This window comes from Rattus norvegicus, chromosome 7 (genome assembly GCF_021556685.1).
Source record: "Rattus norvegicus strain SHRSP/BbbUtx chromosome 7, alternate assembly SHRSP_T2T, whole genome shotgun sequence".
In the NCBI taxonomy this organism is placed as follows: domain Eukaryota; kingdom Metazoa; phylum Chordata; class Mammalia; order Rodentia; family Muridae; genus Rattus; species Rattus norvegicus.
In genome coordinates, this window is record NC_141540.1 from 139,671,877 (window position 1) to 139,684,852 (window position 12,976).

The 12,976-nt window shown below is 50.3% G+C and overlaps 1 protein-coding gene across 1 annotated transcript; it reads right to left on the minus strand.

Annotated features, from left to right (window-relative positions):
* Window positions 1-5,606: 5,606 nt before the first annotated feature.
* Dhh (desert hedgehog signaling molecule) lies at window positions 5,607-11,110 on the minus strand. Its single transcript, NM_053367.1, is given in 3 exon segments — window positions 5,607-7,232; window positions 7,500-7,761; window positions 10,513-11,110. Coding segments are annotated over 3 exon segments (1,191 nt in total). The 5' UTR covers window positions 10,816-11,110; the 3' UTR covers window positions 5,607-6,606.
* Window positions 11,111-12,976: the final 1,866 nt, after the last annotated feature.

Genomic DNA, 12,976 nt, shown 5'->3' on the forward strand with positions numbered 1-12,976 from the left:
GCCTCAGGACGACAAGAATGAGGGGAAGGGCCTCGAGGGGACAGAATCTGGGGAGGGACCTCAAGGGGATAAAATAAGGGGAGGAGCCTCAAGGGAACAGAATGGGGGGAGGGACCTCAAGGGTTTAAAATAAGGGGAGGAGCCTCAAGGGAACAGAATGGGGAGGGACTTCAAGGGTTTAAAATAAGGGGAGGGTCCTCAAGGGAACAGAACGGAGGGAGGGGCCTCAAGGGGACAGAATGAGGGGAGGGACCTCAAGGGGACAGAATGAGAGGAGGGGCCTCAAAGGGATAAGAATGAGGGGAAGGGGGGTTGGAGATTTAGCTCAGTGGTAGAGCGCTTGCCAGACCCTGGGTTCGGTACCCAGCTCCGAAAAAAAAGAAAAAAAAAAAAAAAGAATGAGGGGAGGGGCCTCAAGGGATAAAATTGGAGGGAGAGGTGAGCCTCAAACCTGGGAAGTAACCTATAGGATATGATTTAATGAAAACCAATGAGGGGCTGGAGAGATGGCACTGACTGCTCTTCCAGAGGTCCTGAGTTCAATTCCCAGCAACCACATGGTGGCTCACAACCATCTGTAATGGGATATGATGCCCTCTTCTGAGCAATGGTATACTCATATAAATAAAATAAATCTTTTAAAAAAAAAAGAAGGGGCTGGGGATTTAGCTCAGTGGTAGAGCGCTTACCTAGGAAGCACAAGGCCCTGGGTTCGGTCCCCAGCTCCGAAAAAAAGAACCAAAAAAAAAAAAAAAAAGAAAAGAAAAAAAGAAAACCAATGAATTCTTCTCCCCCAATATATTACCAATATATTACATAACCATTTGAGTGGTACTGGAGATTGAAATTGGGGCTCTGGGCACACTAGGCTAATGTCAGCTTAGATACAAGTAGTACTTAGGGAAGGTAGTGGTACACAGATTGCCAGGTACCACAGAAAGACTAGTTAGCTTATCAGACTGTTCATCACCTGGGTGATAACAGGAGGTACCAGGATCTAAGAGATGCAGGCAAGATACGGTAAGAAAGTAGAAAAGGCTATTATTGTTTGAGATGTGTCTCCGAGGCAGGGAGAAGGCAGGGTGGCAACAGGCATTTGGTGTCTGCAGACTTGGACATTGGTGAATAGAGGACCTTTACCAGGAACTATGTGAAGCTCTATTTACTATTATCTTCTGACCACACGACTTTAGGGTCACCAGAGTGAGGGACACTCTGCACTTTATCTATACTTTGAGCTTCCCAGAGCCCCAGAGCTGAACTAGGCACAAGGGCTGTAAAAAATGCCAAGGACTGAGAAAGAATCAGGCAGGTTCCTTACCATCTCCTGACACAGTAGCACCATAAAAAAAAAAGTTAGTGCAAGTCACATATATCTGCCCTCTCGGGTAGTTCCTATGAGCAAATCTGGTGCAACACTGCAATACATTTCCCTTTGGTGCAGAGGGAACCCAAGCTTAGAATTGTCTCCAATGCCACCAGAGGGCAGCGTATTTACAGCATGGACTTGGTTGGCTTGGAAGAGCCAATCGTCCTTGCAACAATTGTAGCCGACTTGGACCCACTTCCTGGAAGTACCAGCCACCCTTAACTACCCCTCACACCCTTAACTACCCCTCACACCCTTAACTACCCCTCATACCCTTAACTACCCCTCATACCCTTAACTACCCCTCATACCCTTAACTACCCCTCATACCCTTAACTACCCCTCATACCCTTAACTACCCCTCATACCCTTAACTACCCCTCATACCCTTAACTACCCCTCATACCCTTAACTACCCTCATATCCTTAACTATCCCTCATACCCTTAACTACCCCTCATACCCTTAACTACCCTCATATCCTTAACTATCCCTCATATCCTTAACTACCCCTCATACCCTTAACTACCCCTCATACCCTTAACTACCCCTCATACCCTTAACTACCCCTCATACCCTTAACTACCCCTCATACCCTTAACTACCCCTCATACCCTTAACTACCCCTCATATCCTTAACTACCCCTCATATCCTTAACTATCCCTCATATCCTTAACTACCCCTCATATCCTTAACTAACTATCCCTCATACCCTTAACTACCCCTCATACCCTTAACTACCCCTCATACCCTTAACTACCCCTCATACCCTTAACTACCCCTCATATCCTTAACTACCCCTCATATCCTTAACTATCCCTCATATCCTTAACTATCCCTCATATCCTTAACTACCCCTCATACCCTTAACTACCCCTCATATCCTTAACTAGCCACCCTTAACTACCCCTCATACCCTTAACTACCCCTCATACCCTTAACTAACTATCCCTCATACCCTTAACTATCCCTCATACCCTTAACTACCCCTCATACCCTTAACTACCCCTCATACCCTTAACTACCCCTCATACCCTTAACTACCCCTCATACCCTTAACTACCCCTCATACCCTTAACTACCCCTCATACCCTTAACTACCCCTCATACCCTTAACTACCCCTCATACCCTTAACTACCCCTCATACCCTTAACTACCCCTCATACCCTTAACTACCCCTCATACCCTTAACTACCCCTCATACCCTTAACTACCCCTCATACCCTTAACTACCCCTCATACCCTTAACTACCCCTCATACCCTTAACTACCCCTCATACCCTTAACTACCCCTCATACCCTTAACTACCCCTCATACCCTTAACTACCCCTCATACCCTTAACTACCCCTCATACCCTTAACTACCCCTCATACCCTTAACTACCCCTCATACCCTTAACTACCCCTCATACCCTTAACTACCCCTCATACCCTTAACTACCCCTCATACCCTTAACTACCCCTCATATCCTTAACTACCCCTCATACCCTTAACTACCCCTCATATCCTTAACTATCCCTCATATCCTTAACTACCCCTCATACCCTTAACTACCCCTCATATCCTTAACTAGCCACCCTTAACTACCCCTCATATCCTTAACTACCCCTCATATCCTTAACTATCCCTCATACCCTTAACTACCCCTCATACCCTTAACTACCCCTCATACCCTTAACTACCCCTCATACCCTTAACTACCCCTCATACCCTTAACTACCCCTCATACCCTTAACTACCCCTCATACCCTTAACTACCCCTCATACCCTTAACTATCCCTCATACCCTTAACTACCCCTCATACCCTTAACTACCCCTCATACCCTTAACTACCCCTCATACCCTTAACTACCCCTCATACCCTTAACTACCCCTCATACCCTTAACTACCCCTCATACCCTTAACTACCCCTCATACCCTTAACTACCCCTCATACCCTTAACTACCCCTCATACCCTTAACTACCCCTCATATCCTTAACTACCCCTCATACCCTTAACTACCCCTCATATCCTTAACTATCCCTCATATCCTTAACTACCCCTCATACCCTTAACTACCCCTCATATCCTTAACTAGCCACCCTTAACTACCCCTCATATCCTTAACTACCCCTCATATCCTTAACTATCCCTCATACCCTTAACTACCCCTCATACCCTTAACTACCCCTCATACCCTTAACTACCCCTCATATCCTTAACTACCCCTCATATCCTTAACTATCCCTCATATCCTTAACTAGCCACCCTTAACTATCCCTCATATCCTTAACTATCCCTCATATCCTTAACTAGCCACCCTTAACTATCCCTCATATCCTTAACTATCCCTCATACCCTTAACTACCCCTCATTCCCTTAACTACCCCTCATACCCTTAACTACCCCTCATACCCTTAACTACCCCTCATATCCTTAACTACCCCTCATACCCTTAACTACCCCTCATACCCTTAACTACCCCTCATACCCTTAACTACCCCTCATATCCTTAACTACCCCTCATATCCTTAACTACCCCTCATATCCTTAACTATCCCTCATATCCTTAACTATCCCTCATATCCTTAACTATCCCTCATATCCTTAACTATCCCTCATACCCTTAACTACCCCTCATACCCTTAACTACCCCTCATACCCTTAACTACCCCTCATATCCTTAACTACCCCTCATATCCTTAACTATCCCTCATACCCTTAACTATCCCTCATACCCTTAACTATCGCTCATACCCTTAACTACCCCTCATATCCTTAACTATCCCTCATATCCTTAACTAGCCACCCTTAACTATCCCTCATATCCTTAACTATCCCTCATATCCTTAATTAGCCACCCTTAACTATCCCTCATATCCTTAACTATCCCTCATATCCTTAACTAGCCACCCTTAACTATCCCTCATATTTTTAACTATCCCTCATACCCTTAACTACCCCTCATACCCTTAACTACCCCTCATATCCTTAACTATCCCTCATATCCTTAACTAGCCACCCTTAACTATCCCTCATATCCTTAACTATCCCTCATATCCTTAACTAGCCACCCTTAACTATCCCTCATATCCTTAACTATCCCTCATACCTTTAACTACCCCTCATACCCTTAACTACCCCTCATATCCTTAACTATCCCTCATACCCTTAACTATCCCTCATACCCTTAACTATCCCTCATATCCTTAACTACCCCTCATATCCTTAACTATCCCTCATACCCTTAACTACCCCTCATACCCTTAACTATCCCTCATACCCTTAACTACCCCTCATATCCTTAACTACCCCTCATATCCTTAACTACCCCTCATATCCTTAACTATCCCTCATATCCTTAACTACCCCTCATATCCTTAACTATCCCTCATATCCTTAACTACCCCTCATATCCTTAACTACCCCTCATACCCTTAACTATCCCTCATACCCTTAACTACCCCTCATATCCTTAACTACCCCTCATACCCTTAACTATCCCTCATACCCTTAACTACCCCTCATATCCTTAACTATCCCTCATACCCTTAACTACCCCTCATACCCTTAACTATCCCTCATATCCTTAACTATCCCTCATATCCTTAACTATCCCTCCTACACACCCACTTCCAGGGCAGTCCTACATGCCAGTCCCTAACTCAGAGACAACAACCTAGCTGCACTTCAGCGGTCTGCAGCTGCAACATTGGAATTCAAAAACTCTCCAAACGCCCAGAGAAACCAGAGAAGCCCAGCCAGTAATGAGAGACAGGGAAGAAAGGGTGGATGGGGAACCAGCAGAAACAACCACTGGACTGAAGGAGGAAACTCACAATGCCTTACTAGAACTTGACAGAGGAGCCCCTTTTCCTCTGATACACCCAGGCCAAAACCTGTTTCCAGCAGTTCATGAGAAAGTATTCCCTTCGACTTCTCTCTGTCACTGTCTATGTCTCTCTCTGTCTCTCTGTCTGTCTGCCTGTCTCTCTGTCTCTGTCACTGTCTCTCTCTCTCTGTGTCTCTCTGTCTCTCTCTGTTCATCTGTCTCTGTCACTGTCTCTGACTCTCTCTCTCTCTCTCTCTCTCTCTCTCTCTCTCTCTCTCTCTCTCTCTCTTTCTCCCTTTCTCTCTGTCCTACTGTGCAGCCCAAGTTAGCCTTGAATTCATGAACCTCCTGTTCTATCCTTTTTCCGTCTCCAAAGTGTTGGGATTGCAAGTGTGTACTCCTGTAATTTGACCACCATTCCTGCTCACTCTAGGATCTTTATTTTGGCCACGAATGTGTGGTGAACTGTAAGGAACACCCATGGTTCATCAGTTGGCCTAACAAAATCCCAGGATAAAAATCAGACCACTTCAGCAGGCAGGATGACTGCTGGGCTGATCCAGTCTACAGGGTTAGGTCACAATAGCTAACAATAGAAAACTCCAAATGGGTCGAGCATCAATCTTCGTGCTCCCTTGGTAAGTCCCACCCCACTCAAAGTTGGTACACATCCTCATAAGCAAAGTTCTGGTCCCGGCTAGTAGTGGAACCAGTACCTTAAAAAGGACAGGATATTTCTGGTCCATTCCTGACAGATTGGGGCACCCTTTTCAGCAAGAGGGTTTGGAAGATCCTGCTGAGGAAGAAGGGCGAGCTGGAAGCAAGGTGTGGACGCGATTAGTCCTAGTTCTCCTCCTCTTTGGAGGCGAATCACCCAAGTGAAGGTGTTTTCCAATAAGCCTTCCCTTTATTAACCCACCTGAGGAGGAGAAAGTGAAAGTGTGAGCTGTCAGGCTGACTGGCTGGGTCAGACAGTGTTAAAGCCACACTCCAGGTCCTCACCTTGGTGGGCTGAGCAAGCGCATCATCATATTACAAATTATAAATAGGAAATAAAATTATCCGTGCGACTGGGGAAACCGCAAAAAAGTCCTCGTTAAAGAGTGCCTACCAGGGGTCGGGATTTAGCTCAGTGGGATTTAGCTCAGTGGTAGCGCGCTTGCCTAGGAAGCGCAAGGCCCTGGGTTCGGTCCCCAGCTCCAAAAAAAAAAAAAAAAAAAGAGTGCCTACCAGCAAAACCCAGTTATCAAGGACCAGGTACCACTCCTCTCAGATTGCCTAAACCACAGCCCACCTTTTTTTCTCTCTCTTTCCCGCCGCCCTCTCTCCCACCTGCTGCCCACATCTTCAGATCTCAGCTAGCAGGTCTCCGGGCCTTCGGTTTCTTGCAAAGCCTGGTGGACCTCTGTCCTTGGAAGCTCAACCCATTAACTCCTCCGCCAAGCGGTAAAGGAGGCGCGAGTACCAATGCATGCCAGTCGGCTGGACTGCACCCCCGGGGAGCAGCGCCCCGAGCGCGTGCAGCAAACGCAAAGGAGCAAAGGCGCGGTGGGCCCACTGGTGACTCTCTAGAACCGCGTAGCAGGAGGCGAGGACGTCGTTGACCAGCAGCGTCCCGTGAGCCGTGAGCGGTGCGAACACGCCCACGGCTTCCTCGCGCGCCACGCGGGCTACGCGCGCAGGCCGGAGCGCGTCCCCGCCGGGAGCCAGTACCGAGTCCCCAGCGCGTAAGCGGCGCGCGAACACCGGTGCAAAGTCACCTGGAGCAGGCGCTGGCCCCCGAGCGGCGAACACCAGATGCCAGGGTGTGAGCAACAGTTTGCGCGGTGGCCGCTCGGTCTCCACAGCCACGAACGAGGCGCGGCGCTGCAGGTCCCGGTCCAGGAAGAGCAGCACCGGCGTGGGTACCACTCGGCCCGCTGCATCAGCGGCCAGTACCCAGTCACCACGATGGAGTTCCCTCAGCCCCTTCCGTTCGCCGCTCCGCAAGCGCACCGTGGCATTTCCCGGAAAGCAGCCTCCGGCTCGGACCGCCAATGAGTTATCTGCAAGCCACAATCATAAAAAGGATTAAGTACCCATCAGCCAGTGCAAGTACCGTCTCGAAAATGTAGGTTAAGCCCAAGGCAGATCTCACCAGCCCCGGGACAGTTTAATTTCCCAAGGATCCAGCCCCACCGTGAGCGGAAATGGAAGTGTTTTACAACACTAATGCCTGTTTGGTCTCCCTTAGGGTAGCAAGAAGGCTATAGTAGACTCGGTTTCCTAAGAAAAGCCCCTTTGGACAGAACATCATCTGGCCTCTACTGTACCAGCTTTGACCGACACGTGGATGTGGTTGCGGGACTCGTAGTAGACCCAGTCGAATCCGGCTTCCACTGCTAGGCGCGCCAACAAACCATACTTATTACGGTCACGGTCAGACGTGGTGATGTCCAGGGCACGGCCTTCGTAGTGCAGTGAGTCCTGTGCGTGGTGGCCATCCTCGTCCCAACCTTCAGTCACGCGTAGGCGTACTCCGGGCCACATGTTCATCACCGCGATGGCTAGAGCATTCACCCGCTCTTTGCAACGCTAATGGGGGTCGGGGGAAAATAAAGGAGCGGTTCTCTGGATACCCTTCACTCCCTCCCAGCGTTTGGGAGTCGTGGGGAAGAGAGGATCTGAATAGGTGTAGTCACCAACCTGTACTCCTTTGCCTGGGCATGTTTAGAGAACCAAACCAGGAGGGTAACCCTTCTGAGGTTGAAAGGGGCTTACATACCTAGTTATTCCCCCATTTCCAATGTTTGCCCTCACTCTTATTTGTTCCAGGACCTCAGCCCAATCAGAAAGAGAACCATAGTAGAGAGGGAGAATGGAAGTTTGGCTAGGGAGGGCCTGGCTCCCCGAATCGAGCCCTATTTGAGCTTGACCCCCGCCCCGGGCCTCAGCTGCCCTCCCTGTGTCTGATTCATCTTTTGTTTGGTTGCCTTCCCTGGCACTGGGCATTGCTTCCTTCCTTCCTTCCTTCCTCCTCCTCCTCCTTTCAGCCTCTAGCATTAACCCATTGGTGGTCTGGGTGCGCCCCTACAGAGGTGCCCAAGAGGAGCCGCGTGGGATCAAGGCTGCTGGAAAAAGGGTTGGGTGGCGGGGGCTGCACGCAGTACAATGGCCATTCTCCGGGATGACTTAACTAAGCGAGAATCTCGGGCCGGGGCCGGGAACGCGTCGGGAGAAGCGGACTCAGCAACCACAGCTACAAAGACGCTTTTCAGCCGCCCCGGCTCAGGGAGAGGAAAGGGCAGAGCGCCGCGCCCTACATCCCCGCTCCCGCCCGCCAGGTCCCCTCCCCCAGCGTGGCCAGCCGGCCACTGTGTCAGTCCTGAGAGCCCCCCATCTCTCCCGTCTCTATTCCAGAATCGTCCCTGAAAGGCGTGGGAGCAGCAGCACCTGAGAATGGAGCTGCCCCGGCGTGAAGCTGCCCCCACTTCCCCGCTCAGGGTGGGAGTGGAGGAAAAGGAGCCACAGCCGCAGGCCCGCACCCCCGGGGGAGGGATGCCACAGTTATCTTGGCTGCTCCGGTATGGGAGTTGGAGACCTTGGCGCACCAGAGCTGGGGACACTGCTGGAGCAGAAGCACAGGAGGACCGGCAGAAAGCAACTTTTTTTTTTTTTTTTTTTTTTTGTCTCTCATCTCAAACTTGGACTCAACATGAAGAGAGAGACATTTGCCCCTACCCTTCTTTATAGTCAACTTCACCTCTGCAGAGGCACAGGACAAGCGGTAGCTCTTTCTAACTGTTTTGTCCCCTAAGAAGGCCCTGACCTGCGGGGGCAGTAGCCCAGTACAGAGCCAACTCAATGGAGTCCTTTTGCAGTCATGGTGTGGGAGATAAGCAAGACTGGGTGTGTGTGTGTGTTAGGGGGTTTCCCAGGCCCTTGGAAGCCTCCTAAGCGTAGCCCTTGTTCTATCTACTGCAGGTTTCTGCAACTTTCGGCCAGAGGCAAAACCTTGGTCAGGTTGCAGTGTCCCCTGATCAAGGTAAGGAAGGGATGCTCCGTCCAGATTTACTGGAAAGAGGATGGCTTCATCACTGGAATAAGAAGGAATTCTTGGCTTGGAGTGATTGGTTCTCGCCTTTAATCCCAGCAATCAGGATGCAGAGGCAGGAGGATTTCTATGAATGCTACATAGCAAGTTCTAGGTTGTCAGGGCTACATAGTGTCTCAATAAATAAGGAAGTAAGTAAAGGAAGAAAGAGAAAGAAAGAAATTCTTCTCTGTACGGGTTTTCCAAACCACATAACTTGGAAAACTATGGCAGTTAGTCAGAGGAAATCCGCACTCCCCCCCGCCCCCCCCCCACACAATTAGGTGATGTGATGGAAAGTATATAGGACTCAGAACCAGGAGTCCTGAATTCTAGTCTCAGCAATGCTACTGTTTGGCTGTGAGGCCTTGGTTAAATGCCTTTTCCTCCTGAAGCCCAGCACTCAGATATAAAATGAGGTGGGGAGGAGAAATATATCCTCTGAATTTCCTTTCAGACACCTCCAGCACTGGCCATAGGGCTTTTAGGCCCTTTCCTTCCAAGCCCTGGTCCACTGAATCAGGTCGGTTCAGTGCCCCTCTTTAGTACGTGTTCCAGAATGGTAGTTGAATTTATTTATTCGAAGCAAAGTCCTCAAGCTAAGCTGAGTTTAGATGGCCCAGAAACCCTTGATTCTCAGGTGTGTCGATCTGTTCAGAGGACTGCTCCCCCACCTTCATCCTAGTACAGGCCTGTACTGATTAGCAACGACAATTCCTGACCACCCCATTCTCAGGTAGACGGTCTGGTAACCTGACTCTTGCCCATCTCTTTCCCAGCCCCCTTCTTTTTGGCTCACAGAGCTTTTGCACAGTAGACTAAGGGCCAGGCTAAGTATAAAGCCTTATGTAGGCTACCTTTCCTAGCCAGCTTCTGGCCCCCAGCTCACCCCAGCCCTTCCTGCCTGGCTCGGTAGCTGACCCCCGGTCCACGCCTCAGCCATTTCCCGTCTCGCCTGCCGCCATCCTCCTTTCCCCGCCCTCCCTCCAGCCTCTCCCAGATTCACTCTCACTAGCCAGTTTCTCCTCCCCCTCCCCATCCCAGGCTCTCGCCCCGTTTGGATACCTCCAAACCACTATCTAGCCACAAGGTTATTTGCTTTCTTGAGGGATGTGGTGAAGGAGATCTTACTTTATTTTAGTTTAGTTTAGGGTCTCTGAGGATGAAGGGACAATTTATCCTCCAGGGCTGTGGTGGGAAAATTGGGGACCTGGTGGTGTATGGTATAGCAGGTGGGGAGAAACTCTCCTTACCTCTGTCATCAGGCGGTCAGCGCCGCTGTTCTCCTCATCCTTGAAGATTATGTCGGGGTTGTAGTTGGGGACGAGGTCCCGGAAGCGCTCCGACCCCCTTGTTACCCTCCCCTCCGCTGGCCCACTCGCGCCAAGGGTCCGCTCGGGCATACTAGGCACAAACTGCTTGTAGAGCAGAGGCACAAGTTGCTTGCGCACGTAACGCCGCCGGCCAACCGGTCCTCGGCCTGGCCCGCAGCTCTGGACAGATAGTGCCAGGAGTGCCAAGCAGCACAGGGGCAACAGACTGGCTGGCAGAGCCATGGGTGCAGTGGACTTGGGTCGAAAGGGAGCGTTCTTGTCCTTACTGGCTCTCCTGTCAGTTTGGCATCTCCGCAGGAGCTAGAGAGCACTGCAGATAGAGAAAGTCCCAGAGTACCTGGAGCGCTGTGGCTCTGACCACTTGGCAGCCGCTAACTCTGCCTACATGCCCTGGGGAACCTGGAACCTACTACTGATAGACTACCATTACAGGGCAGGTGGGTCGAGGGTGAGTGCCAGCCCAGGCGGTTTCTGCTGCCCAGCTCCGGTGCTCCCAGAAACGCCCTGACTCCGCCTTAAGTGGTCCCTGGCCCCGCCCCCCGCCCTTCTCCCAGGGCTGTCCCGCCCCCTCCCACCCGGGCGGGGGATCTAGCGGTCACCACTGTTCCATTACTCCATTGAAGTGTGTCCCATCCTGGAAACCATGCAGGCACCTGCTTAGGAAATCCCTGAAGCTTTAGAGTCCTGGCTGCCTGGATAAGCATCCTTCTACCTCCGAGTCTAAATTAGGAACCAAGCTATCTTCCTGGGCACTGGTCTTTGCTCTCCTAAAGTCTACCCTGGCAGACCATGTCCTCTGCTGTCCTCCAGGAAGTGTGAGTTCCAAGGCCATCCAAGCCCTTTGGGCAAACCATCAAAGCCTCCCTTCTCTGTGCTCCTCAAGTCCTCCCGGGTTTCTCTTCATACTCACCCATAACCAAGGCTGACGCCCAGAGGAGCATTTTCCTTGGTGGTTTTATGTCTTCTTGGGAACAGAGCCTGACACTCACAATCCAGTTTGGGACATATTTTTTTGTCACTGCTGTGTCTGTATATGTTGTGCGTGTGCAGGACGCCATAGCACACCTGTGGAGGTCAGAGGGCTTTTTAGAGTCGGCTTTCTTCTTCCACAGTGGGACGTTAATTGGGCATGTGCGTTAAGTGATGTTACCTGCTGATCTACCAAACCAGGACTTTCCAAGGTTGGTGTCCTCTCAAATGGTTGCCAGATACTCGAGGGTCACTTTTTATTCCCCCTCTCCTCTTTTGACAGGATCAAATGTAGTTCAGGATTGGTCTCAAACTCACTTCACAGAGAAGGATGTCCTTGAGTGTTTTCTCCTTTGGCCTCTAGCTTTCCAGCACTGAACTGTCATGTTTATGTGGTGCTGAGCAATAGCTCAGCAGTTCAGAGCACTGGCTGCTTTTCCAGAGGACCTGAGTTAGACTCATAGCACCCACTCGGTGGCTAACTAACCCCCTACCAGGGGTCCATGCTGTCTTCTGGTCTCCTCGGGCAACAGGCATGCAATCGGTGCACAGATACACATGCAAGCAAAACACCCACACATGTAAAACAAAACCTCAGGGCTGGTGTGGTTTTAATCCCAGCACCTGGGGAGCAGGGGCAGGCAGATCCTGTGAGTTTGAGGCCAGCCTGGTCTACAAAGTGAGTTCCAGGACAGCCGGGGCTACACAGAGAGACATTTTTTAAAAATCAAAAATAAAAACCAGAAAAAAAATAAGTAATTAAAAATAAAAACCCGGGACTTCGGGCATGCTAGGCAAGCACACGACTGATCTTCATGTATTGAGCAGCAGTCCCACTTCCCTCTGATTGAGACAGTCACATGTAGCCAAGCTGGCATCAGACCTGCTGCGCTGAATGCTGGGATTGTAAGCCTGGGCTCCATCCAGCTCATCATTGTCTGAGTTGTCATTCGGAAGCTGCTGAAGGACCGTGGGCACCTAAAGTCCTCGTCTGTAGAGAACGGCTCCCTTCCCCTTCCATCCTCTACATCCTCCCTCTGGACCGCGGAATCGATTTCCAGTCCCTCAGGCCTCATGGCAGAGACACTTCGCCCACTAGTTCCTAGCTAGCATTTAAGTCAGTTCCTCTATGAGGAATGTCGTGGAGAACATGAGGTACCAGAAGCCACTTGGGGAGGAAAGAATCAGTTCACATGTTCCAAACGCAGTCCATTCGTGAAGGGATGTCAAGACAAGAGCATCAGGAAGGGGACTGGAGAGATGGCTCAGCAGTTAAAAGCACTGGCTGCTCTTCCTGGAGGACCCAGGTTCTGTTCCATGGTGGTTCACAATTATGCACAACTCCAGCTCCAGGGAGTCTGATAACCTCCTGAGATTTTGGGGGACCAGGCACATACATGGTAAATATACGTTC